Source organism: Daucus carota, chromosome 2 (genome assembly GCF_001625215.2).
Source record: "Daucus carota subsp. sativus chromosome 2, DH1 v3.0, whole genome shotgun sequence".
NCBI lineage: Eukaryota > Viridiplantae > Streptophyta > Magnoliopsida > Apiales > Apiaceae > Daucus > Daucus carota.
The window spans coordinates 45,695,567-45,721,168 of NC_030382.2; the positions used below are offsets into that span (position 1 = coordinate 45,695,567).

At 33.1% G+C, this 25,602-nt stretch overlaps 2 protein-coding genes across 2 annotated transcripts; one reads left to right on the forward strand and one right to left on the reverse strand.

The window, feature by feature from the left end:
• Positions 1-1,151: 1,151 nt before the first annotated feature.
• Positions 1,152-3,785, reverse strand: LOC108205886 (large ribosomal subunit protein uL5c). The gene is made up of 3 exons (XM_017376006.2): positions 3,443-3,785; positions 2,118-2,318; positions 1,152-1,666 (listed from the first exon to the last, which is right to left on the reverse strand). Exons 1-3 carry the CDS (start codon positions 3,680-3,682, stop codon positions 1,325-1,327), a joined length of 783 nt encoding a protein of 260 aa, XP_017231495.1. The 5' UTR covers positions 3,683-3,785; the 3' UTR covers positions 1,152-1,324.
• A 7,245-nt stretch (positions 3,786-11,030) lies between these two features.
• Positions 11,031-19,117, forward strand: LOC108209731 (uncharacterized). Its single transcript, XM_017380797.2, has 10 exons — positions 11,031-11,171; positions 11,277-11,375; positions 11,866-12,059; positions 13,208-13,401; positions 13,559-13,667; positions 13,778-14,088; positions 15,219-15,617; positions 16,086-16,167; positions 16,285-17,850; positions 18,831-19,117. The coding sequence occupies exons 1-10, from the start codon at positions 11,104-11,106 to the stop codon at positions 18,983-18,985; spliced, it is 3,177 nt and encodes a 1,058-aa protein (XP_017236286.1). The 5' UTR covers positions 11,031-11,103; the 3' UTR covers positions 18,986-19,117.
• The last annotated feature ends 6,485 nt before the right edge of the window (positions 19,118-25,602 follow it).

Sequence of the window (25,602 nt, forward strand, 5' to 3'; positions counted from 1 at the left end):
TTTATAAAATATCGCAGGATTATAAATTCAAGCACAATGCTTCAAAAATTCATGAATTTTGGTGGGATTTCAAAAAAAATAAAATACACCAAAAAATCCCACAAAAACCATCATTTTATGAAATAAAAAAAATCAATCAACATTTGAATATCATCAAATCTTAATGGCTTTAAAAAATCTCAATTGGATAACATTAGATTTTTAAACTTAATTTAAAATTCTGACCGAATGGATCGTCGATTATCCCTCCTTTGGACATTGCTGCAAATACCGTATCGAACTCTTCTCCGGGCACCTCACCCTTAAGTAGGGCTGAGCATTCGGTCGGTTCGGTTCAAAACCGAACCGAACCGAAATAACCGAAAACCGAATAACATTTTTTTTTGAAACCGAACCGAACCGAATTATTATTCAAAACCGAACCGAACCAACCGAATTATTTCGGTTCGGTTTCGGTTTCGGTTCGAAGAAACCGAAATTTTTAAAAATTAAAAACATCACTTGATTCATGCATCATAATTAGGAAATCGGAAGCTAGCACCTGGAGAAGTTGATTAAGATTTGCTAATTAAAGATATAACGAGTAAGATAAGCTCTGAAACCTTGGAGACTGGTTGTTGTGTTGCTGTTGGTGATGAACAGATCGGAGCTGATGTCTTGTTTGTGTTGGAGTGTAAGCAGATGATGGTGATTGGTGAGTGTGGGTAAGTGCAGAGATTGGAAATTAGATTTAGCGACTAGGACATCGGGTATCTATTTCTGCAGGATGTATAGAAACTATCTTTATTTTATAAGTAATAAAAACTTCTGTTTTTTCGGTTTAAACCGAAATATCATATCGAAAACCGAACCGAACCGATTTTAATTTCGGTTCAAACCGAAAAACCGAATTAACCGAAATTTTGAAAAAAATGAAACCGAACCGAACCGAAATTTTACGGTTCGGTTCGGTTTTACGGTTTCGGTTCGGTTTTGCTCACCCCTACCCTTAAGTTCGTTTAATTTTAGGACACTATTACAAATTAATGTGGCACTTTCTGACATTACCAATCAAACTCAAATAAGAAGGGAGAGAACATGTCAGGTTCTAATTTGAAGATCAAACACTTCTAATTTAATTTTGTAAAACCAATTCTATGACAGGTATGACATGCATAAACACCAATTTTATAACACCCTTGCAGCTTGTGATGTTTCAATTCTCATACAGCAAAAGTCAAATTTATAATATTCGTACAAATGGTAAATTGATCTGATAGTCCAACAAAACTTAAGCAATTACAGGTGAGATTTCTTATGAATCACATATCCAGTGAAAAGATTGTTATCTTCTAGCCCTCTGCTTTGCCTTGGAGTCGAAATGATGACGTTTCAACTTCTTCTTGCGCACCACATTCGAGGAAACAGCACCTTCTCTGAATGGCATTCCCATAAGAGCTAGAAGTTTGTGAGCTTCTTTATCTGTTGGAGCTGTTGTGGATATGCAAACATCCATTCCTCTCGGCTTGCCAAGGGCATCATAACTAATCTCAGGAAACACGCTTTGCTCGCGAAAACCAATGCTGTAATTGCCATTGCCATCGAAGCTGTTGGGGCTCACACCTTGAAAGTCCCTTGTCCTAGGAAGCCCCAAGTTAATTAGCCTATCCAGAAATGAGTACATCACCTGTTGAAATCAATCAATATTGAGAAAAACAAGCTAAGTTGTCTTGAAAATTTTTGGATAAATTCAGGTAAATTGTATTAATATAAAAACAAGTTGGTAGTTAGTAGTTCAGACATCTCTGCAAGTTTAGATCTGTCATTCCATGTGTCTTTTATGTCTAAGAACAATGATGAAAACACACCTTCAACTGCAGTCACAAAGAAAAATTGACATGCATTATCACTTCTCTCTGAGTGAATTACCAGTTTTTTAAGCAAAAGATGATGTCATTCCGTACGTGTCATCAAATAGTACCAATGCTTGTGTTCCAACTCAAGGATAAACTGAATTAAACCCTTTGGTGACTCGCATTAAAAATATAAGAACCAAGTCGAGTCAATGACTAACTAAAAGATATTATATGATAAAAGATTCAACAGCCTGTAAAAGAATATAACAAAATCATTCTTACATTTCCTCTCAAAGTGACAGCAATCCCTAATGGCTGGTCTTCTCTGATCTTGAAAGTAGCAATAGCATTCTTTGCACGTGTCTTTACAGGCCTCTGTCCAGTAATCAGTGCCAGCTCGTTAACTGCCGCATCCAGACCCTTAGAATTCTGAGCCGCATCTCCAATACCACAATTTACAACAATTTTCGTAACTTTAGGAACCTACATCAAATTGAATAACAACGTTAACCAGATAAAGTATGAACCTTTGTGGGTTACAAAAACCTAATCCCACAAAAATTTCAGCTGGAAACATGTAAAAAAGGCTACACTTATTATTTATGTGGTTTAAGAGCCAGTAAGATCAGTTACTAAGGTGATCGCAAATAGTTATTGTGGATCTCAGTATACGGTTGTCAAGCATACAACCAAGCACAGGCAAAAATTAAAACATCTAAGGGGCGTTTGAATAGTTCATGGGAATAAAAATGAAGGGTACGGGAAAAAGGGTAACTATGAGTAGGAAGATATGAAATCTGGGGGTCTGGAGGAATGATTTACCCACTCAGTGAGAATGCCATTCCATCCCAAGCAACTAAATTATAAATCTAAACACTAATACATTGGATTAAGGTTCCAATTTCCGTTAATCAGGGCTGTTAACCATGAAGTAAAGCCCCCTAGTTCAACCCTTGCCCCTAGTTCAACCCTTGTATGGATCATGAACATTGGACTACTGTCTACTGAGTTCTCTATAATGAGATTTTGTCAGCAAATTTACCACAAGTCTTGCCTACTCAACACAGCAATCATAGAATCAACAAAAAAATCTAAAAGGGTAGTCCCTTTACGAGCATTCACATAACTTGCCATCATGAGCTGTCTTTGATACAATTCACATTTTCTTACCAGATCACAGAAAATAATGTTTGGATGGTTGATGAGAATGAGAATTAAGGGTACTGAACGATAAGGAGATCAAAGGGGTATATAGGGAATGATTTATTGTATAAAGTTCTCTTATCCAAACAACTAAATTGTTAATCTAGACACTACACATGGCATTTAGCAGACTGAACTCCTCTAAGTACGCAAGATTGCCATAAACATCGCAAAATCATAAAGCTAACATTTTTATGAAATCACACTCATGAATACCTAATTTCCTTTTCTTATAGCACCACCCCCTTACAGTAATTGCTTCAACAAATCTTAACCAATTAGGAATTCGAGCATGAACAAACACATATTCAAACTATTTTATCAAAATAATACCCACATTCTCACACAAATTCGAGAAATCAACAACAAAATAAACACAATAAAAAGAATGAAGAGTAAAGTACCTGATGAATGTTAGTGTAAGAAAACTCATCTTTAAGAAGGGGAACAATGGTTTCAAGATAGGATTTTTTCAAGCGACTGGTCGTTTCCGCCTGGGATTTCTCAACCAGGACTATGTTTGTTTCAGCCTTCACCGTCAAACTGTGGCGGCCAGGTAAACGGAGAGAACCCCTCGAAGAAAGCGCCGGAAAATGGCTGTGAAACGACGAGGCAGATGAGTGGAGAAGCGCCGGAGACGCCATAGTTGTGGGCTAGCTGCTTATTATGCTTTGGATATCGTTGTTTTACAACAAGAAGATGATGATAGTGTGGATAAGTAGCAGGGAGCCAAGGGGGAACGAGATGGTAATTGGTAAATGACCAAAACAGACCTGGGGTAAAACTTGTCAAATTTTACCATTTACTAGCAATCACAGTATTACGGATTTGAAGAAAAGATGTTATAATTATTTTGTCAACAATTGTTACATGATCGATGTCAATAATTTGTATTATTATGTATGATCTTATCAACTCAAGTAAAAGAGAAAAGCTTTCTATGTCTAAATCATCGATATTTTATTGTTAATAATTTTATACATGATTGCAGTCGATAATTTACATAATTTATATATCATTATTCTTTTTTATCATGTATAATTTATGCATCATTATTATGGAGTAAAGGAAGAAAATTTCGATATCTAAATAGTTGGTTCTCACCTATGTGCCTATAGAAAATCGGTGTTAACGTAATACTGTTTCCGCTATAAACATCTATAGCAACAATTGTTGTCGGGTGAAAATCAATTTTATCTTTTTTCAACACTTAGTGTCACAAATATCACAAAATAAAAAAACTAACTTAACTAACCAATTAAATACGCATCTCACACATGCGTCTATATCAGTTACGCAAATATATAATGCGTGTAGTTTATTAGATACATGATTCACATCCCTGGATGTCATGCGTGTGAATGTCAAGACACGCATATTACATATGCGTATTTCTTCAAACACTGTATGTGCATGTATTCATACTTTACGGCTATTTGCACTTGATGGGAGTAATATAAAACTCTTTATGCTCATCTCTTCTTTCTTGCATTTTGTCTCATCACCTTCTTGCCCTTCTTTTTTTTCAGTCTATAATATGCTTCTTCTCAACTTTTCAATGACTCTTTCAATATGCGAGTAAGGGACAAACGACATGTTCCACGTACGTGTATCTTTTGTATTACATTTTTGTTGTCCAATATTCCATTTTAGTACACGGTTTTTAAAAAGAGTTCATTGCCCGCACACAAATTATTCATCAGTAAAAAGTGATGTCCGATGAAGTCTAATTTGTTGGCGCTTGCGATCTGGAGAAAACACGAAGGCCTCCATGGAACACATACCTGGGCTAATTAATAAAATTGCAATTTGCTGCTTCTGTAATATTCTAGAGCACTTGACCGTTTCTAGTATACGCATGATGAATATGTGAGTCCAATTGGGTATTTTGGTGACACTAGATGAAATATAATATTCAAGACAATTATTTTTAAAAAATGTGATAATTAGGTAAATTGTTACCGGCTCATATTTTTAAAAATATAAGAATCCATTCACTTTTTTAGTTTTAATTATATTATATTATATTTATTTGTGATTAATATTATATAAATTACACAGACTAATTATTGATATTATGATAAAATAAATAACAAAATACTTTCAAGGAATATATATCATAACACATTATATGGAGGGAAAAATATTTTAATACTTAAAATAAAATATATAACATAATAAACATTAAAGGAAATGATTATAATGATAATATAGAAATTAATAAAAAGCAATAAATAATTGCGAAACTAGTAATTATAGGTCCAATAATAAAAAATCAAGGCACGGCTACAAGTTTACAAGTATAGGAACAAGTTCCTTGCTGTGGCCTACGAACTGAATCTAATATAATCTGTATGCTTCTTCGAATGTATATACATACACAATACACTCATACATGTGTGTCTGCTACTCCCTAAAATTTCGACTCTCGCTCTCGCACTTAAAAATATCATCTCTCTAGAATCCAATTAGCTTCACGATCTACTCAACGCAATCTAATTTCACCCGTTGTGAATTGTGATGATTAGTTTAACTTTAATTCTCCGATCTAGTTAACTTCGTTTGATTATTGTATCGTAAAACCCTAGTTTCTCACTTCATTTTGATTATTGTGTACGTTGTTGAGTGAATATGTGTAACATGATTCTGTTAGGTCTTTGAATTGGATTGCTGTTGAATGTTTAGATAGAGCTGCTGGATTAGAGGTTTTAATATAGTGTTAATTTAGTGCTTTTAGATTCATTTGGATGTCATGATTGATATTAGTTGTGGTCAATTAGGGAATTAATTCGAAAGAACTGCTTTACTGTAAACATATCATTTTGATTGAATTGTTAGGTAGCTTCGTTTTTGTGATTTGGGTATTGGAATTTTCGAGTTATTATTAGTGGGTGTTAGTTTACATTCCAGTAAAAACAATTAGTTACAGTAGAGGTAGGTAGTTACAGTCTAGTTAGTTACACCACCACTTGTATAACAGAATCTGTTATACAGCTAGAGTAGTAGCTCATGTATATAAAGACAGGCTTGTAATCATTTCAGAGTAATCAATAGAAATGTTTTCTTTCTTCTTCATCAAGTTTATACAAGTTACATGGTATCAGAGCTAAAATGGCGAATTCGATCACTCTCATCATAATCTCATCGTAATCTCATCGTGTTCATCGTGTTCATCTCCAGGTTTCATCTACGCATTCATCTCCTGTTCGTTACTTACTTAGTTTCCGATTGTATCTGTGCATATACAATTCAACACCGATTCTTGATTCTTTAACTGTGAATCACTTCTGTTCATTGATTCATCTGCTTGCTGTGTTCATTACTGTGAAATTTCTGATTATCATCATCTAATGGCGTCTGAAACTAGTCGATTGATCTCCAATAATGATCCATCCAGTGTGTATTACATTCATCCTTCAGATACTACCTCATTTCAACTTGTTTCTGTCAAGTTTAATGGTGTCGGTTATCATAACTGGCGAAGATCTATGATGCTTACTTTATCTACTAAGAATAAGCTTGGTTTCATTAATGGAAGTCTTCCGATGCCTCGATCTACTGATGTGTTGTTTAAACAATGGGAACGTTGCAATGATCTTGTTATTTCTTGGCTCCTCTTCAATCTGGATGAGGTTATTGCTCAAAGTGTTCTTAATATGAAAACAGCTAAAGAAATTTGGGATGATATTGAAGAACGATTTGGAATTGCCTCTTTGACACAGATTTATTCACTTGAACAACAGCTTCTAGAGCTTAAACAAGGAACTGATTCAGTTTCTGAGTTTTACACAAAGATCAGAACTATTTGGGATGGAATCACAGATGTTGATCCATTACTTAACTGCACTTGCAACAAGTGTACTTGTGGACTGACTCAACGTCTACAACAGAAGCAACAACAACAGAGAATGCTGCAGTTCATAATGAGACTAAATGAGCAGTTTGCTGTGATTAGGGGCAATGTGTTGATGATGCAGCCTGTTCCAACTGTTTCTCAGGTCTACAGGTTGTTTGCACAGGAGGAAAAGCACAAGGAAATATCAAACCTCACAAATCAGACTGAAGCTATGGCATTCTATTCTGAAAGAAAGACTGGTGGCAATTATTCTCAGAATCAAGGTTTCAAGAAGAAACAGTTTTCTAATGCTAAAGACTCTAACAATCCAGGTCAAGGTCAGAAGACAAAACCATACTATTTCTGTACTAATTGCAACATTGCTGGTCATAGTATCGAAAGATGTTTCAAAATACATGGATTTCCTCCTGGTTTTCAAACTAAACAAAACAAGAAAGTTGCTGCTGCTGTTCATCAAGTTTCAGAAAATACAGAAGATACAGAGCAATCTTCTCCAATTTCGACAGCACAATACAATCAATTTCTGGCAATGATGGAAAAATCTCAGAATGCTTCAACCTCTCGTGATGTTTCTAATCAATCAGACTCCAAATTTGCTTTATTGGCAGGTATTGTTTGCCTCAGTTCTCAATCAACTTCTGAATGGTTGATTGACAGTGGGGCAACAGATCATATCTGTCCATTTCTTGATAAATTTCAAGAATATCAAAATATTTCAGCAAATAATAGTTTCATCACTGTGCCAGATGGACGGCAAATAAAAGTGCAACATATTGGAACTGTTAGGTTAAACAGTGAAATAATACTGAAAAAAGTACTACATGTACCTGACTTTCATTTTAGTCTTATTTCTGTGAGCCAATTATGTACAGATATGGATTGTCAAATCAATTTTACTAACAAAGGTTGCTTTATTCAGGGCCTTTCAATGAACAGGCCTCCAATTCCTCTTGGTAATTTCTGCAATGGATTATACAGTACAAAGGCTACAGAGCAAATTTTTCCTACACAGCTATGTACTGCTGCACATCTCAATAAAGTTGAAGAAGCAAAATTATGGCATGTCAGGTTGGGACACATCCCATTTTCAAAGTTACCTATGGTGGCACCTGTATCCTCTGTCAAAGAATGCTTGGCTACTAATGTTTGTCAAATCTGTCCAACAGCAAGACAAACTAGACAACCTTTTCCTGTGAGTACTATTAAGACTACTGCTGTTTTTCAATTACTGCACATTGATGTATGGGGTCCATACAAAACTAAATCTCTTACTGGTTGCACACAGTTTTTGACTATAGTTGATGACTTTAGTCGGTTTACTTGGGTTCATTTGCTCAAGTACAAATCTGAAGTTTGTTCTGTATTACAGAATTTTGTTGAATATGTGCATACTCAGTTTAAGACATCTGTGCAATGCATTCGTTCTGATAATGCTCTTGAGCTTAGTGAAGGATCTGTCAAGCTGTTTTATGAAAAATATGGTATAATTCACCAGAAAACCTGTGTTTACACTCCACAACAAAATGGTGTTGTGGAGCGTAAACATAGACATTTGCTTGAGACCACAAGAGCTTTACATTTCCAAGCTTGTCTTCCTGATAGATTTTGGGGTGATTCAGTTTTATGTGCTACCTACTTGATTAATAGAATGCCCCTAGAATGCCTTAACAACCAAAGTCCTTATTTCAAACTATATAAGGAAGCTCCTGATTTGCAAATTCTGAGAAATTTTGGTTGTTTATGCTTCTTCTCTACAATCAAAGTTCACAGGACCAAGTTAGATCCTAGAGCTATAGCTGGTGTGTTTCTAGGCTACTGTAATGTCACTAAAGGTTATAGAGTTTTTGACCTATTGCACAACACTATTGTCATATCTAGGGATGTGGTATTTCATGAATTTACATTTCCTTTTCAAGTGTTGGCAAACACAAATCAAACACAAAATCAGTTTCTCTCCCAGACATTTCTGCCAAAGGTATCATCTGTTCCTGATACAGTTGATTTTCCACCACAAAATCTTTCACAGAGTCCCACACAAGATTCAAATCATACACAAGATAATCTGTCACAAAATCCTACACAAGATTCAAATCATACACCAGAATCCAGTATTTCTTCTTCCCCACAAAACCATATACTTAGTTCCACTGTTGAGTCTCATAACACTAGTCCATCTACAGATACTAGTGTTCCTGTTGACAACTCTGTTAGACGGTCATTTAGGACTAAACAGACACCAACATATCTCCAAGATTATGTTTGCAGTGTTGCTACTAAGTCTACAACTACACATTGGTGCAACTTGATATCTTCATCAGCTTTACCATCAAGTGTTCATTGTTTGGTTGCCAATCAGTCAGTCATCACAGAGCCAGCTAATTATAATCAAGCTGCAAATAATCCTTTGTGGGTAGAAGCTATGCAGAAAGAAATCAAGGCATTGGAAAATAACAAAACATGGGAATTAGTTCCTCTGCCTACTGGTAAAAAGGCAATTGGTAGTCGATGGGTTTTCAAAGTCAAACTAAATGCTGATGGGACACTTGAACGCTGCAAAGCTCGGTTAGTAGCAAAAGGGTACAGTCAGAGGTATGGTATTGATTTTGAAGAAACGTTTTCACCAGTTGTGAAAATGAGTACAGTTCGTTGTGTCATTGCTTTAGCAGCCTGCAGAAAATGGAAATTGTTCCAGTTGGATGTAAATAATGCGTTCCTTCACGGAGATCTTACTGAAGAGGTTTATATGAATGTTCCAGAAGGATACTCTAATCCTCTTAATCTTGTGTGTAGGCTTCGAAAGTCTATCTACGGTTTACACCAATCTTCCCGCTGCTGGTCTCACAAATTAGCCAAAGAATTGATCACACAAGGTTTCGTTCAATCCAAGAACGATTATAGTCTGTTTACTTATCACAAGGATGATGACATTACTATCCTTATAGTATATGTCGATGATATTGTCATTACTGGGAGCAATGAGGACCATATCTCTTTTATCAAACATCATTTGGATGTTACATTCACGATAAAAGATTTAGGACTCTTACATTACTTCTTGGGAATTGAGATAACATATGTTGCTGATGGTATTGTGTTATCACAGAAGAAGTTTAGTAACGATCTACTCAGTACATGTGATTTTGATCTACCACCTAAAGCAGTATCTCCATTACCACTACATCTAAAGCTCAGCCAGGAAAACGGTGATCCATTCCATGATCCTGCTTTGTATCGGTCCCTCGTTGGTAAACTAAATTACTTAACACATACTCGTCCTGATTTGAGCTACACTGTACAGTTGTTAAGCCAATTTATGCATTTACCCAGGGTACCACATTTTGCAGCATTACTCCATACACTTAGTTATGTTTCCAACACAATTGGACAAGGAATTCTTATGAAAGGTTCAGATTCTATCACCTTGCAAGCGTTTTCAGATTCTGACTGGGCTGCATGCCCAGACTCTAGAAGATCAGTTACTGGTTATTTGTTGCTATTTGGAAACTCACCTGTTTCTTGGAAATCCAAGAAACAAAACACGGTTTCACGATCCAGCTCAGAAGCTGAATATCGTGCCATGACCTCAGCAGCTGCTGAAGTTGCTTGGATGGTTAGATTGTTACAAGAAATAGGAGTTCATAAACTTACCCCAGTAACTTTACATTGTGACAATCAGTCTGCATTACATATAGCTAAGAACCCAATCTTTCATGAACGAACAAAGCACATCGAAGTGGATTGTCATTTTACAAGAGACAAGGTGTTAGAGGGCTTGTTACAACTTACTTATCTTCCTACACGACATCAACTGGCTGATATTCTAACTAAGACACTCCCTTCTCCACAGTTGCGAACTCTCAACTCCAAGCTTGGTATCTATGATACATCTTCAACCATAGATTCCAGCTTGCGGGGGGATGTTAGTTTACATTCCAGTAAAAACAATTAGTTACAGTAGAGGTAGGTAGTTACAGTCTAGTTAGTTACACCACCACTTGTATAACAGAATCTGTTATACAGCTAGAGTAGTAGCTCATGTATATAAAGACAGGCTTGTAATCATTTCAGAGTAATCAATAGAAATGTTTTCTTTCTTCTTCATCAAGTTTATACAAGTTACAGTGGGTTGAGGCTGCCTCTGGCTAGGTGATTGCATTGGTTGTAATAGGCTTGTTGAAGTATTGTAGTTTCTTTGAGGAAGAAAACAGAATGAGCTTTGAATTTGAGAATCAAAGTTTACAAGAAAATGTATCTGAAGCACGTGACGGGTCACAGAAGTAATTCACTTGCTTTATTTGCTTCGTATATTTTTCTTCTTGACTTTTTACTTACCTTTAAACAAATAATAGCTGCAATGAGACTTTTTCCCCCTTGTGCCGCAGGGTTAATAAGGTTTCTTACACGAGAGAGTTTCTTTTATCCTTGAGTCAGTTGGAAATATGCAAAAACTTGCCAACAGGATTTGATCGGTCAATTTTAGGGTGAGAATTTTATTTGATTTTCTTAACTAAAGTAGAATTGAATTTATATGTTATATTGATGAGTGATGACTGTCATAGTGAAGGCATCATTTAACACTTCTTGGCAGCATATATATTGTTGCTGTTTTAGTTGTTTATTACTCCCTCCGTCCCTATTTATTTGTCCACTTTGGAAGTAAGAATTTGTCCCTATTTATCTGTCCATTTATACTTTCAAAACTAATTTAATGATAGTTTTTCAAATATATCTCCATAATTTCAATTTTCAAGGCTTGACTTATTTAAAACTTGGTTGAATTCATATTTTCAAGACATAAAGTAGGGGTATTCCATCATTTTCAAGATATTAATTAGAGGTATTTAATGAAAAAGTTTATACAATCAAGTATTCCTTGGTATGTGTTTTTTTTCCCAAAATGGACAGATAAAAAGGGACGGAGGGAGTATGTGCATGTCTTAAGAAATTAATTGTTTGTTTAAAAAATAACAGTGAGTTCGAGGACACAACACAACAAAGAGTCTCGGGTCCTGGCCCGTTGCTAGGTTCTAGGCGTGGGGATTACGGTTCATCACCACCAACCAGAGGCGAAAGTAATCACCCTAGAGGAATATATGGAAAGTGGGGCAGTCGTTCTTCTGGACAAAGTGATAAAGACAGTGACTCTCAGTCTGATAGAGAATCAGGTTAGTTTTGTATTGTAGTATACTTGAGTAGATATTCTTCATGTATAATTCACCGCACGGAGTGGTGTGATATATGTTTGGGGGGCCTCCTAGTTCGATAATTACCTCATAGTAGTGTAAAGTGTAATCTTGAATTTATTACTTTAACAAATTTATTAAATCTGTTCTCTTGTCGTGTGGTGACCATGATATTAAGGAAATGGTAATCAACGATGTGATGCAAGACCGGCCAACATGTCATTTAGGGATGGCAGTTTTACCCGACCCGATGGATACCCGACCCGTTCTAACCCGATTGGGTCTATCCAGACCCGATTTTTTTGGATTTGGATCCGGATCTGGATCTTATTTTTGGACCCGAAAAAGTTTGGATCTGGATCTGGATCTCAGGTATTCCGAACCGAGACCCGACCCGAAACCCGATAAAAAACCGATATAAAATATTATATATATTTATATACACACACATATATGTTAAATGTAAAGTATATACATTGAAATATTATGAATTATTAGATATGAGTATTAACATTTTATTTAATCTTATATTTGCAATATAGAATTTATATTTATTTCATCAATATTTTATTTTTCTCAATTATTGTGCATTAAAAAATCTAAATACAATAAAAATAATAAAATATAAATGATAAGTTGAATGATTGTATACAATTGAGTTAACATGTTTCACGTGTTTATTGTAATAAATGAAGCCTGTAATTCCCTTTTTTATATTTCTAAAGTAAAAAAAAAAAATTCATAATCACATTTTTTTATAGATATATAATTTTTAATTTGTATTTAATTGTATTTTTTAAAAAACCCGAATTAGACCCAATCCGAACCGAAACCCGACGGATCGGATCTGGATCTTCATTTTTCGGGGCCGGACCCGGACCTGACCCGAAATATAATAGATCGGGTCTGGATCTCAAGAAACCCGACCCGATCCGACCCGTTGCCATCCCTAATGTCATTCTATCCGAATTCATAATAGTTTCTATTTTAAGGAATCATTTGGTTAACCAATTTCTCGCGATCTCACATTCTTGAAATTTCCCAAATATAGAAAATAATTATGAGACAGGATTGCTCTGTTGGGTTAAAGCTTATACTTATGTCCAATAATTTAAATTATATGCTTGCAGAGTCGAGCAGGCTTCAAGGAAACCCTTCTCGTCGCCCTTGGCAAAGTGCTGATCATGATGGGCTTCTCGGAAGTGGTTCTTTCCCAAGACCATCTGGATATGCAGCTGGAATGATTGCTTCAAAGGTTCAAGGAAATGATCACTTTCAGCTCAAAAAGAGTAATGAGCCGTATCATCCTCCTCGTCCTTACAAGGTAATAAGTGTATGAATATATATTTTTTGTTACAGCTCAATTTAATTATTTATCTATTCTGCGCATGATACTAATTAACATAACCATGGGAAATATTAATTCAATGAAAGTTATTTCATACTAACTTCAGCTAAGGTTATATTTGTGTTGTACTCAGGCGGTTCCTCACACTCGAAGAGAAATTAGTGATTCAATCAATGACGAAACTTTTGGTTCTGCTGATTGTACGAGTGAGGATAGGGCAGAAGAGGAACGAAAGCGCAGAGGTTTTTTTGATTTCATTATTGTTTTTCCACATTGAATCCATAGTCATTCCTTCTTTATCTCTTTGTTGGATTATATGCTGTCGACTGAACTTCTATGAATTTTTTCTCAGCTTCCTTTGAGTTGATGAGGAAGGAACAACAGAAAGTTCTACAAGAGAAGCAGAAAATGCATGTAGATAAGCAAAAAGATGACTTTTTTACAGCTGATGCTGCATCACTTGAACAAACCACAGTTGGCAGAGCTTTAAAGCAAGACAGTGAATCGGATGGCTCTGGAAGTCAACTTCTATCAAATACCGGCTCTGGCAATAATCCTGTTTCTTCCCATACTTCTGCACCCAGACCACTTGTACCTCCTGGTTTTGCGAGCACAATTTCAGAGAAAATTTCTGGACCAAAATTTACTCTTTCTACACAAGAGGTCATAAGCCCCGTCCTTAATTTTTTTGACAAAGTTTTTTTTCCATAAGCCTTTTCTTGCAACCTTTATCTTAGAAAAGAATATTGTCCAGTAAGAAGAAATTTCCACTAGTAACTATTTGCTATCTATTGAATATTCATACTCATGATTTGCCTAATTTCCTCTTAGTTGTAGTTCATTAGAATTTGGACTGCTAAAAAGATGCGTAGTTTTTGGCTTGGTCAATCCGTTGTTCCAGGAAGTTTGACCTTTTTTGTGGGGTTGGTGTGCAGATATCTGATATCTATATATCACAAAGACACGAACATTGAACTAGTGGTCTCATATAGATCACATCCTTTTTTTATTCTGCTATGTTTGAGGGGTTTAGTGCAGTTAGTTAAACATTAGCTCCCGTCCAATTTGTTCAAGTTTCTGAGTAAGAATTTGTATATTATTTTAAATTTTAATGAGCTTCGGAGAGAGACGAAATCTGTCATAAGCTTATAAAGAAATTTTATGATATGAAAGTGAGAGTAAACAGGAGCAGGAAGCTAGATTCAGACACAATGCCAAGGATGAATAATGAATATCGGACATTGGATATATTTGGTATAGTCGGATTGTTTATATTTTTATACTCTCCGTAACTGTTTTCTAGTCCGTGTTTTCTTGTTCCTTTGTCCCGAAAGGGTTGTCCACATTAAGTTAATATAGTAAATTTACATGTTTTGAAAAATAACACATATTTTTGGCAACATATATAGCTCAACTATTATATGATTGAATAAAAGGTGGATTTTGATTGATGGACAAGAAAAACGGGATGGAGGGAGTAGTATGTATTTATTGCATGTGACCTGAATATTGGTCTGGGCATCGTAGAACCCCTTTCTTTTCAAGGCACACTTGTACTTGACTACTTGTAGCAGTAGATTAATGGCTCTAAACTACAATCTCTCTGCAGTCTGAAGTACTCACTTTTTGGTTCAGTGAGACCTTCATAGTATCACCTTATTCTTACATTGTTTACTTCCCTATACTGTTGGTGTGACTGCTGGGTGTTGTTTACTGCCAAAGATATTTTAGATAAGTTCAGTACATTATGATTTGTGACAGGAGACATAAATCTCCTTTCTTTACATATGCAGACTAGTAAGCAGGAGATCGAGGAGAATATTTTGCTTGCGAAAGCCAAACATGTGCAAAAAGGAATTCCAGGTAAACAAGAAGAGATTCTATCAATACATGAGCTGGTCATAAATGAGAAACAGCCTAAGGATGACAATGTTGAAGCTTTATTTGCTACCAAGGCTGACCCAATGGTCAATCCATTATCTGGTTTGGAAGTTACAAATCATGTACATGGTAATACTAGTATTTTGAAAACCGGCAAAGTTTTGAATGATGGCAAAATGGTTCATTCAAATACCAAGAAGTTGATAATGAATACTACTGCTAGTGATTCCAATGAGGATAAATCAAGGTCAATCCTGGACAAGCTATTTGGTAGTTCCCTAACAGTTAACACTTCAGCAAATCTGAAAGAGGTAATTTTGTACCTTGATGATAGCTTGCCGCTTTGCTCTTTGCTTGTTTATCACTTTTAGGTGAACTTCATAGATCGACATAAAGCAACTTAATGACTTCAGTCAGCTTTTAAGCTACGAAAATATTAAATGCGACCTACTAGTTTAATTAATAAACCTTTCTGTAAACTTCAAAAAGGTAATTTTGTTCTAATGACTTTTGGCTCGATCATTTTGCTTTTTATCTGTTGCTTATTTTTTAAGCAAAAATAGTAAATATACTAGATCAAGGTATGTTGGCTTAATATATTCACGGAATTGGGTAATTGAATTTTGTTATGTATCTTGTAATTATGGAGGCTAATTGGTCTTCTAGAATTTAGTGATCTGTGTTCTTAGAGCTAAGTTGTGGTAACGGACTAGCGGGGGGTCAATCTATTCATTCAAGTAGCATAATCAAAATCTGACCTATGTGTTACTTTTTTATAGCTTAATGATGGTAAGTCTGATGTGAAGCAGAGCCCTAACATGGCCGGGTCTTCCAAATTCTCTCACTGGTTTTCTGAAGAAGGTAAATATGTTTATTATAAGTTACTGAAATGTAATATGCTAAAGCTGTCATATATGAGTTTGACATCTATATGTAAAATATCATGTCTGTCAATTTTCTTTTCTCTTTCACAAGCAGAAAATAAGCCGCCAGAAAATCATACATCTGTTGGCCCAGACAACTTGCTTTCACTGATTGCGGGTGGCGGGAAAGCTGGAGTACCGGCATCTGATGTAGAATCTACACAAGTCATTCCACCAGAACTTATCCAGAAAAGTTCAGAATTTGGAAACAGACTCCCATATAATAGCATGTCTTCTGCCACAACTGGAATATTTGAGCAGTCGTGCAATTATAAAAATACTGACACCATTCCTGCAGTCCTTACATGTGAGGATCTTGAAGGGAAGATTCTCTCTGAGTATAGTGAGAGAAGCTCGATTTTGCAGCCACCTGTATATGTAAACAGTGCCATTGATACTCCAGAGATGCAAGCAAAACCCAGTGTAGACAATCATGCTTCTGTGCATATACTTTCACTGTTACAAAAAGGAGCAAACCTGAAAGATTTGACCCCATCCCCTGTTGCGGAGATTGGATTATCTGGCCAATTACTTAATAGTGAAGTTCATAATACTGTTACTGAGATTGACAAGTCAAGAGCGGCGGATGCAGAGCCTCTTCAAGATACCAGGAAAAATAATACACTTGAAGCGCTTTTTGGAACTGCTTTTATGAAGGAGCTGCAGTCAGTTGAAGCACCAGTTTCCGTGCACAGAAGCTTAGCTGGGGCTGTGAAATCTGATTATATTGAGCCTCATGGTCTGTCTTTTCATGTTGGAAATGACGGATCGGGTCCTGCTAATGAAATTGAGTCCAACCGGTCAAATGTCGAGAACAGAAGGTTGACCCCAAATCCAGATAAAACCATGCCGGTGGAAATCGAGAGCTGGTTAGGATATACAGATCCTCAGATTAATTTAGAATCCTTAAAAATGCAAAATGAGGGCAGAGCTAAGCATGGATTGCATGGGGTACGTCAGAGTCAGCTACCTGAAGAGCAGAATTTACTTGTCGGTGATCCGCTGAACCCGAGTAAATCAAGATATATTCCTGACGGGGGAATGAAAATCAGTGAGGTTTTATCCAGCACCTCATCTGATATTGCAAAGAAATTGGCAGCTCTTAATGCTGGTCACAGAGACGAAAGGTCTCTCAGAGCTCAAGAAGGTCCTAACTTTAACCGTGGTCCTAATGACCAATATCAGAATCTTTATGCCAAAGCATCTCCGCCACAATTTCATTCTCCACAAATGAATTATGGAAGACCATTATTCAATCCTACAGATTATCATTCGGCTCACATGTCATCCCAGATGAAATATATGGCTCCAGAAAGTATCAACCATGATGGTCGCATTAATAATCACTTCCCTGTAAATATGATTCGTCCTCCCGTACATCACCACAACACTGCTCCAACAGAATTTGATCTTCCGGTACATCTTCAAATGCTACAGCAGATGCAAGTGCCACAAAATTTTCCGCCACCAAGTGTACCACAGGAATACCCCAGAGGTGGACAACTACCTCCCCACCTCAGCAACCAGCAGAATATGTTTCTGCAGGAACGAAACCTGATGCAAGGAATTTCCTATGGTCAACGACAACCAAGCATTAGTGGTCTAGGGATGCCACCGCCTGGTAAAGTCTCGTTACATAATTTAATTAATGTCAGCAACTGCTTGTTCCTGAATGGTTGTTTACGAGTTATATGTATATTTTTGGTGTTTTCTGAAATTATAAGAAATTGCAGATAACAGTTTAGATAGAGTGGTACAGAAGAATCAAGGCAGAAAACAGAGAGATGAGGCACACACACATATATAATGTATATAGAACAAAGTATCAGTATTTATAGAACAGTAAGATCGGTGCAGATAACTTAGAAAAGAAGATAGTAGTTTCTAGTGATAAAAACTAAGGAGAGGAGGTAGCTAGTAGTTGGCAGAACTAAAAGTCCTATTTTCTATCACTTTATAAAGCAATTAGAATTTACATTCTCTATATCTGTTTAAAGGCTGCAGTGAGAATATGCAGACTACTAACATAAAGCATAGGAGCTGACATCTTATGAACAGACGCAATTACCCTTATTACACGAAGTGCTGCTAATTCGTACTACTAATAATCAAACTACTCATTCTACTAGGGCTGCAAATACTGCTCAGTCCTGACATATTTATATGCATCAACCTTCCCAGCTTTACACTTAATTAGAAACTTCTAGCTCCACCTGCAATTCTATATTAATTACTCAAGTGAATCTGAATTCGGAAGACATTATGTTGATTAATCGAGTGTGTAATCTCCATGCAGAAGTAAACAAGGGGCTTGTGCCATATAACTGGCTAGTAAAGAAATATGATTGCTAATGTTGGCACAAATTGAATTGTAATGTTTTTCTCTCTTATTAGTTTTTTACTTCATATAGATCACAAAATTAGGTAATTTATTCAAATATTGCCAGTAATATCTTATTGTCTGTTGTACCTTATGTAACTCAATGATGTATTATCTTTAGGGCTATTTACTTGATGTTGGCTTTGTTTGACAATGTTTTTTGATCTGTTAAATGCATGACAGTGCTTACTAATACTTCTGATGCCATTCTTTTTTTCCAGCGCCTGATGTCTCCGTTGGAAGCAATCGCCTTGACGCACTTCAAAGACTAGTTGGTATTGAAAATGGAGCAAACCTAAAACAGATGCAGAATTATGGCATTAATCGTCAGGGAATGTATAATCATGAGCTGGATATGAGTTCTCCCTATAGATAGTTATCATGATTGTGGCTAATGCTATACTTGACTGTAGATTACAACTCCCAACATTTGTTTTAAATGCCTGTGGAGGAATGGTGCAACTGATAAGATTCTGATTAACAGTAGAATTCCGTGTGGTTTTTCTCATGATGCATTTGATCTATAAGAATAAAGCATTCGAGTCCTAATGAACGAAAAGCATATGCAGAATGCAGAAAATTCTTCCGATGTTGATCGTAGGCTGAGATTATATAGATCATTATACTATGTAGTTTTTGCGTTGTCAGCAGATTGTTGGCATTTCACCTCCAGAATGCTGCAAGTTTTTACAGAACTAAAAGACTTGATTGAAAAATTTCGTAGTTATTGTTTTATTTGTGGAACAGAATAAAATTTGAAAGTAATTCCGGACTTGTTTAACTAAAGTTTCAAACCAGTGGTACTTCCTAATGTTTATCACATTAGGTCTGAATATTCTCTCTAATATTTTTATTAAATTGACATGAGAAAAATCCAAATCATAATAAAGATTTCAAAATATAATTTACATGGCTGATATTAGGCTATGTTTCTGAGTGAGCACGACTAGATTATAATTTGAAGAATTAAAATCATTTTCTTAAATTTTGTTTGGACAGTTGACCTCTAATTTGGACTTCTATGATCTAAATTATGGTCAAATAATAAAGCATGCACGATAACCAAATTTTTTAAATTTTATTCGAATTAATCCCCGATCTTTGTTAGTCAAACTCCAATCAATATTTAATTAGAATTTCTTGCTCCATTGATCTATAATAAAATATTGGTATTCTATTATTAAATAAAAATAAATTAAGTATAGAATAGCTAAAAATATAAAAATCTTATCTGGATAAAACACACAAGCATCAATATCTAATCTATACTAAACATAATTTTCAATGAATGATAAAAATAATTCTAAATCTTCTACCAATAATTAGTCAATTTAATTATTATTAATTAAAATAGGACAACTAATTATAGTTAGAAACAGAGGGAGTCGAATATTAAAATAACAAGAATTTTTATTTCTTTCGAACAAGTATCTTAAAATTAGCAGAAGCATAATCACATAAATTTTTAAAAAAAAATTGTCATATAGTATCAGTAATCCCTTTGCTTGGGGTTGATTACTTAGAAACAGACTAAACTTCCTTCAAGTACTGTGAGTCTAGATTTAGGAAAGTTCGGATATTATTTGCAGACAGAAATGACAGACGATAGAACCGGTAAGAAGGTAGAAAAGAAAACATAATGATCCATTCATATAAAAAAGAGAGAAAAAAAGGGTCTAGTCACAAAAAAGTAAGAACATTAAGAAATCAGACAAAATATATAACAACTTTTAAGCTAGATGGGCGGCTAGCTGATGGGCCCTTCGAATATATCTCTCCAGCCATACATTTCGTCACGTAATTATAACCAACGAAGATAAAGCAAATCGAATGGTGGGGATTCGTATTATTTTTTCAGCTGTTCCTGAACCAAGCCCTTTTTGTTAATGAAGTGGAAGGATTTAATTTTTCGGGACATTTTTTTTATAAATATAAAAATATAGATAAATTTATCTATATTTTCTCTTTCTAATTTCTTTTGTTTCAAAAAGAAAATATAGATAAATTTTTAAAAAAATCATATAGACACAAAAAGAAAAATTAGAGATACATATTCTTCACTTTTAATCAATATATATATATAAAGGAGGATGCGGGCGTCTCTAGAATTGTTCGATTCAGTCTTCTGATTTTTCTTAAATTTCGGATAGAAAATATAGTTATAATTCAAACAATCAGGTTTAAAAATTCTAAAAGTAATACAACTCTTTTCTTATCAAATTCTAAAGATGATACAATTCTTTTCTTATTTAGTATTTCTTATTGAATTCTAAAGATGAGACAATTCTTTTCTTATTTAGTAATCCTAATAGAAATAGGATTATATTTATTCAAACTAACAAAATCATAGATAAAATACAATTTATATTTAAGATTTGTAAGGTAATACGTACAATTTATATTATCGATTTACTCTTATAATTTTCTTAAATTTCAAATAGAAAATAAAGGATTGTAAAGATAATAATCATTAAAAAAACTGATAGCAACAAAAATTAGAACCATAAAAGAATAATAACTTTTAACTAATAAATAGGCATCAAAAAATAAAAAAAAATTAAAAAATAAAATAATATATAAAAAATAGGAATCATATATTAATTTTATGATAATGTAAATGGGTCTTGATTAGTATTGTGTTTGACGGGAACGGGAGGCGGTCCAAACTAATTTTTATCTAAATAATAATAAATTTTTTATTAGTATTATGTTTGACGGGAAAGTCGCTAAAATAATTTTTATAAAAGAATAATAATTTTTAACTAATAAATTGGAATCAAAAAATAAAAATAATTAACAAATAAAATAATATATAAAAAATAGATATCATATATTGATTTTATGATAATGTAAATGGTTCTTGATTAGTATATCGTTTGACGGGCACGGGAGGCGGCCCAAACTAATTTTTATCCAAATAATAATAAATTTTCTATTAGTATTATGTTTGACGGTAAAGTCGCTAAAATAATTTTTTATCTATGTTATAATATATTTTTTTGTTACACAATTCAAAATAATCTCTAATTTTGTCATAATTAGAATAATTTTTATTAGTATTGTGTTTGACACTAAAACGACTCAAACTAATATATAAATTATACTTCCTCCATCTCATTTTAAGTGTCCTGTTTAACTTTTGAATGGTCAAATTGACCAAATTTTGACTGAGATTTACACATATAATATAATTTTTAAAAGTAAAAAAAATTATGTCATTATAAAATACATACAATATACTATAAAATGTAATTTTTAGTTTTTCAAAATAATAATGAATTTATTTTTATGCTTGGTCAAAATTTGGTCAATTTGATCGTTATAAGTCATAACAGGACGCTTAAAATGGGATGGAGGGAGTAATGTTTTGTTATAAGTATTGTGTTTGACAAGAGAGTGGCTCAAACTAATTTTGATCTAAATTATAATATTTAATTTATCATAAAAATAATAATTATGGATTAATATTGTCTTTGACGGGAGGGGGGTTCGAACTAATTTTATTATTAGTTTTGTGTTTGACAGGATGATCACTTAAACAAATTTTTATATCAATTATAATATTTTTTATTTGTGATATGTTTAATGGGAAGATGACTCCAAATAATTTTTATCCTATTATAATTCTAATTCATATCAAAATTTATCACGCCGCCGCGAAGCGTTATATTATCGATTTACTCTTATAATTTTCTTAATTTTCGAATAGAAAATAAAGGATTGTAAAGATAATAATCATTAAAAAAACTGATAGCAACAAAAATTAGAACCATAAAAGAATAATAACTTTTAACTAATAAATAGGCATCAAAAAATAAAAAAAAATTAACAAATAAAATAATATATAAAAAATAGGAATCATATATTAATTTTATGATAATGTAAATGGGTCTTGATTAGTATTGTGTTTGACGGGCACGGGAGGCGGCCCAAACTAATTTTTATCTAAATAATAATAATTTTTTTATTAGTATTATGTTTGATGGGAAAGTCGCTAAAATAATTTTTATAAAAGAATAATAATTTTTAACTAATAAATTGGAATCAAAAAATAAAAATAATTAACAAATAAAATAATATATAAAAAATAGGTATCATATATTGATTTTATGATAATGTAAAAGGTTCTTGATTAGTATATCGTTTGACGGGCACGGGAGGCAGCCCAAACTAATTTTTATCCAAATAATAATAAATTTTCTATTAGTATTATGTTTGACGGTAAAGTCGCTAAAATAATTTTTTATCTATGTTATAATATATTTTTTTGTTACACAATTTAAAATAATCTCTAATTTTGTCATAATTAGAATAATTTTTATTAGTATTGTGTTTGACACTAAAACGACTCAAACTAATATCTAAATTATACTTCCTCCATCCCATTTTAAGTGTCCTATTTAACTTTTGAATGGTTAAATTGACCAAATTTTAACTGAGATTTACACATATAATATAATTTTTAAAAGTAAAAAAAATTATGTCATTATAAAATACATACAATATACTATAAAATGTAATTTTTAGTTTTTCAAAATAATAATGAATTTGTTTTTTATGCTTGGTCAAATTTGGTCAATTTGACCGTTATAAGTCAAAACAGGATGCTTAAAATGGGATGGAGGGAGTAATGTTTTGTTATAAGTATTGTGTTTGACAAGAGAGCGACTCAAACTAATTTTGATCTAAATTATAATATTTAATTTATCATAAAAATAATAATTATGGATTAATATTGTTTTTGACGGGAGTGGGGTTCGAACTAATTTTATTATTAGTATTGTGTTTGACAGGATGATCACTTAAACAAATTTTTATATCAATTATAATATTTTTTATTTGTGATATGTTTAATGGGAAGATGACTCAAAATAATTTTTATCCTATTATAATTCTAATTCATATCAAAATTTATCACGCCGCCGCGAAGCGCGATATATAAAGGAGGATGCGAGCGTCCTATAATTGCTCGATTCAGTCTTTTGAATTTTCTTAAATTTCGGATAGAAAATATAGTTGTAATTCAAAAAATCAGATTCAAGAATTCTAAAGATGATACAATTCTTTTCTTATTGAATTCTAAAGATAATACAATTCTTTTCTTTTTTATTTAATATTTCTTATTGAATTCTAAAGATGACATAATTCTTTTCTTATTTAGTAATCCTAAAAGAAATAAGATTATGTTTAAAAGAAATCAACTTGAAGGATTTCAAAAGTTAATATAATTCTTTTTTTTTCAGATTCTAGAGGTAATACAATTTTTTATTATCTAGGAATGCCAAAAGGAATATGATTATATTTATTTAAACTAATAATCATAGATAAAATACAATTTATATTTAAGATTTGTAAGGTAATACGTACAATTTTTATTTCCGATTTAGTCTTATAATTTTCATAAATTTCGAATAGAAAATAAAAGATTGTAAAGATAATAATCATTAAAAAACTAATACCAAAAATATTAGAACCATAAAAGAATAATAATTTTAAACTAATAAATAGGAGTCAAAAAATAAAAATAATTAACATATAAAATAATACATATAAAATAGGAATCATATATTGATTTTATGATAATGTTGATTAGTATTGTGTTTGACGGGCACGGGAGGCGGCCCAAACTAATTTTTATCTAAATAATAATAAATTTTCTATTAGTATTATGTTTGACAGAAAAGTGGCTAAAATAATTTTTTATCTATGTTATAGTATATATTTTTGTTAAAACGGGACCACAGTTCAAAATACTTTTTGTCCAATTATAATCTTTAATTTTATCATAATTAGAATAATTTTTATTAGTATGTGTTTGGCAATAAAGCGACTCAAACTAATATCTAAATTATAATGTTTTGTTATTGGTATTGTGTTTGATAAGAGAGCGGCTCAAACTAATTTTGATCTAAATTATAGTATTTAATTTTATCATAAAAATAATAATTATGGATTAATATTGTCTTTGACGGGAAGGAGGTTCAAACTAATTTTATTATTAGTATTGTGTTTGACAGGATGACCACTTAAACAAATATTTATACCAATTATAATATTTTTCATTTGTGATATGTTTAACGGAAAGATGACTCAAATAATTTCTATGTTATTATAATACTTATTCATATCAAAATTTATCACGCCGCCGCGAAGCGCGGCTTTTTTCACTAGTTTTAATATAAAAGAACACCAAGCCGATTCTTAAATACCCAGGTAATTCTATATCTTATGTATGAAAATAATTACTGTACAGAAAATATGTTTCTCAAAGGTGGTACAGTAAATTCAACCGTGTCAAGTCGCAAACAGCGAGATTTGCATGCAGCGCTTGCTTGGGAGTTGGGATTGACTCGAAAAGTATGGCTGCGCGCGAAACCGCCATATCTAAATTACTGTTATCAATATTTACATTGCAGAAAAAACGGATAAGTTTCTAGTTCTTTAACTTTTGTACAAAGTAATTTCCAAGGATTGAAACTGTGACGTTTCTATAAATTTTTTTAATTTTTTTTGTCAGTTAAGCCGTTCATACAGATGAAACTTAAGAGTTGTAGTTTTCATGTATGTAACTGTAAATATTACTGTGTAATGTTATTTTATATTTCAGAACAATAATCCATTGTGTTTTATGTAATATATATATTTTTTTAAGTCGGCTGAGATATAAAATAACTTTGGTAAATAAGCCATGCAGTAGTAATAGTAGTAATAATAATAATAATAATAATAATAATAATAATAATAATAATAATAATAATAATAAAGCTTCATTTTACTTGATTTTAACAAATGAAAAGAAAAAAAAAAAAGAGCTTCTTTCATTTAAGTCTGATAATGAAATCCACTTCCATTTTTATTTTTATAATAGACACGCACCAACACTCAATATTTAGTAAAGGGATTGAGAGATATTGTTCATTTTTTTTTATTTTCATTATTTTCGTAACCAAGAATTGGTCGGTAAATTCAGCTTCTGCCACTCACATTTTCTTC

Bases quoted from the DNA above. Each gene is read 5' to 3' on its own strand.
- LOC108205886 (XM_017376006.2), bottom strand. From the start codon at position 3,682: ATGGCGTCTCCGGCGCTTCTCCACTCATCTGCCTCGTCGTTTCACAGC. The intron at 2,319-3,442 runs GTACTTTACTCT...AATTTGATGTAG, and splicing joins CTTACACTAACATTCATCAG to GTTCCTAAAGTTACGAAAAT. The intron at 1,667-2,117 runs GTAAGAATGATT...TGATTTCAACAG, and splicing joins CTGTCACTTTGAGAGGAAAT to GTGATGTACTCATTTCTGGA.
- LOC108209731 (XM_017380797.2), top strand. From the start codon at position 11,104: ATGAGCTTTGAATTTGAGAATCAAAGTTTACAAGAAAATGTATCTGAA. The intron at 12,060-13,207 runs GTTAGTTTTGTA...ATATGCTTGCAG, and splicing joins TCAGTCTGATAGAGAATCAG to AGTCGAGCAGGCTTCAAGGA. The intron at 14,089-15,218 runs GTCATAAGCCCC...TTACATATGCAG, and splicing joins TTACTCTTTCTACACAAGAG to ACTAGTAAGCAGGAGATCGA.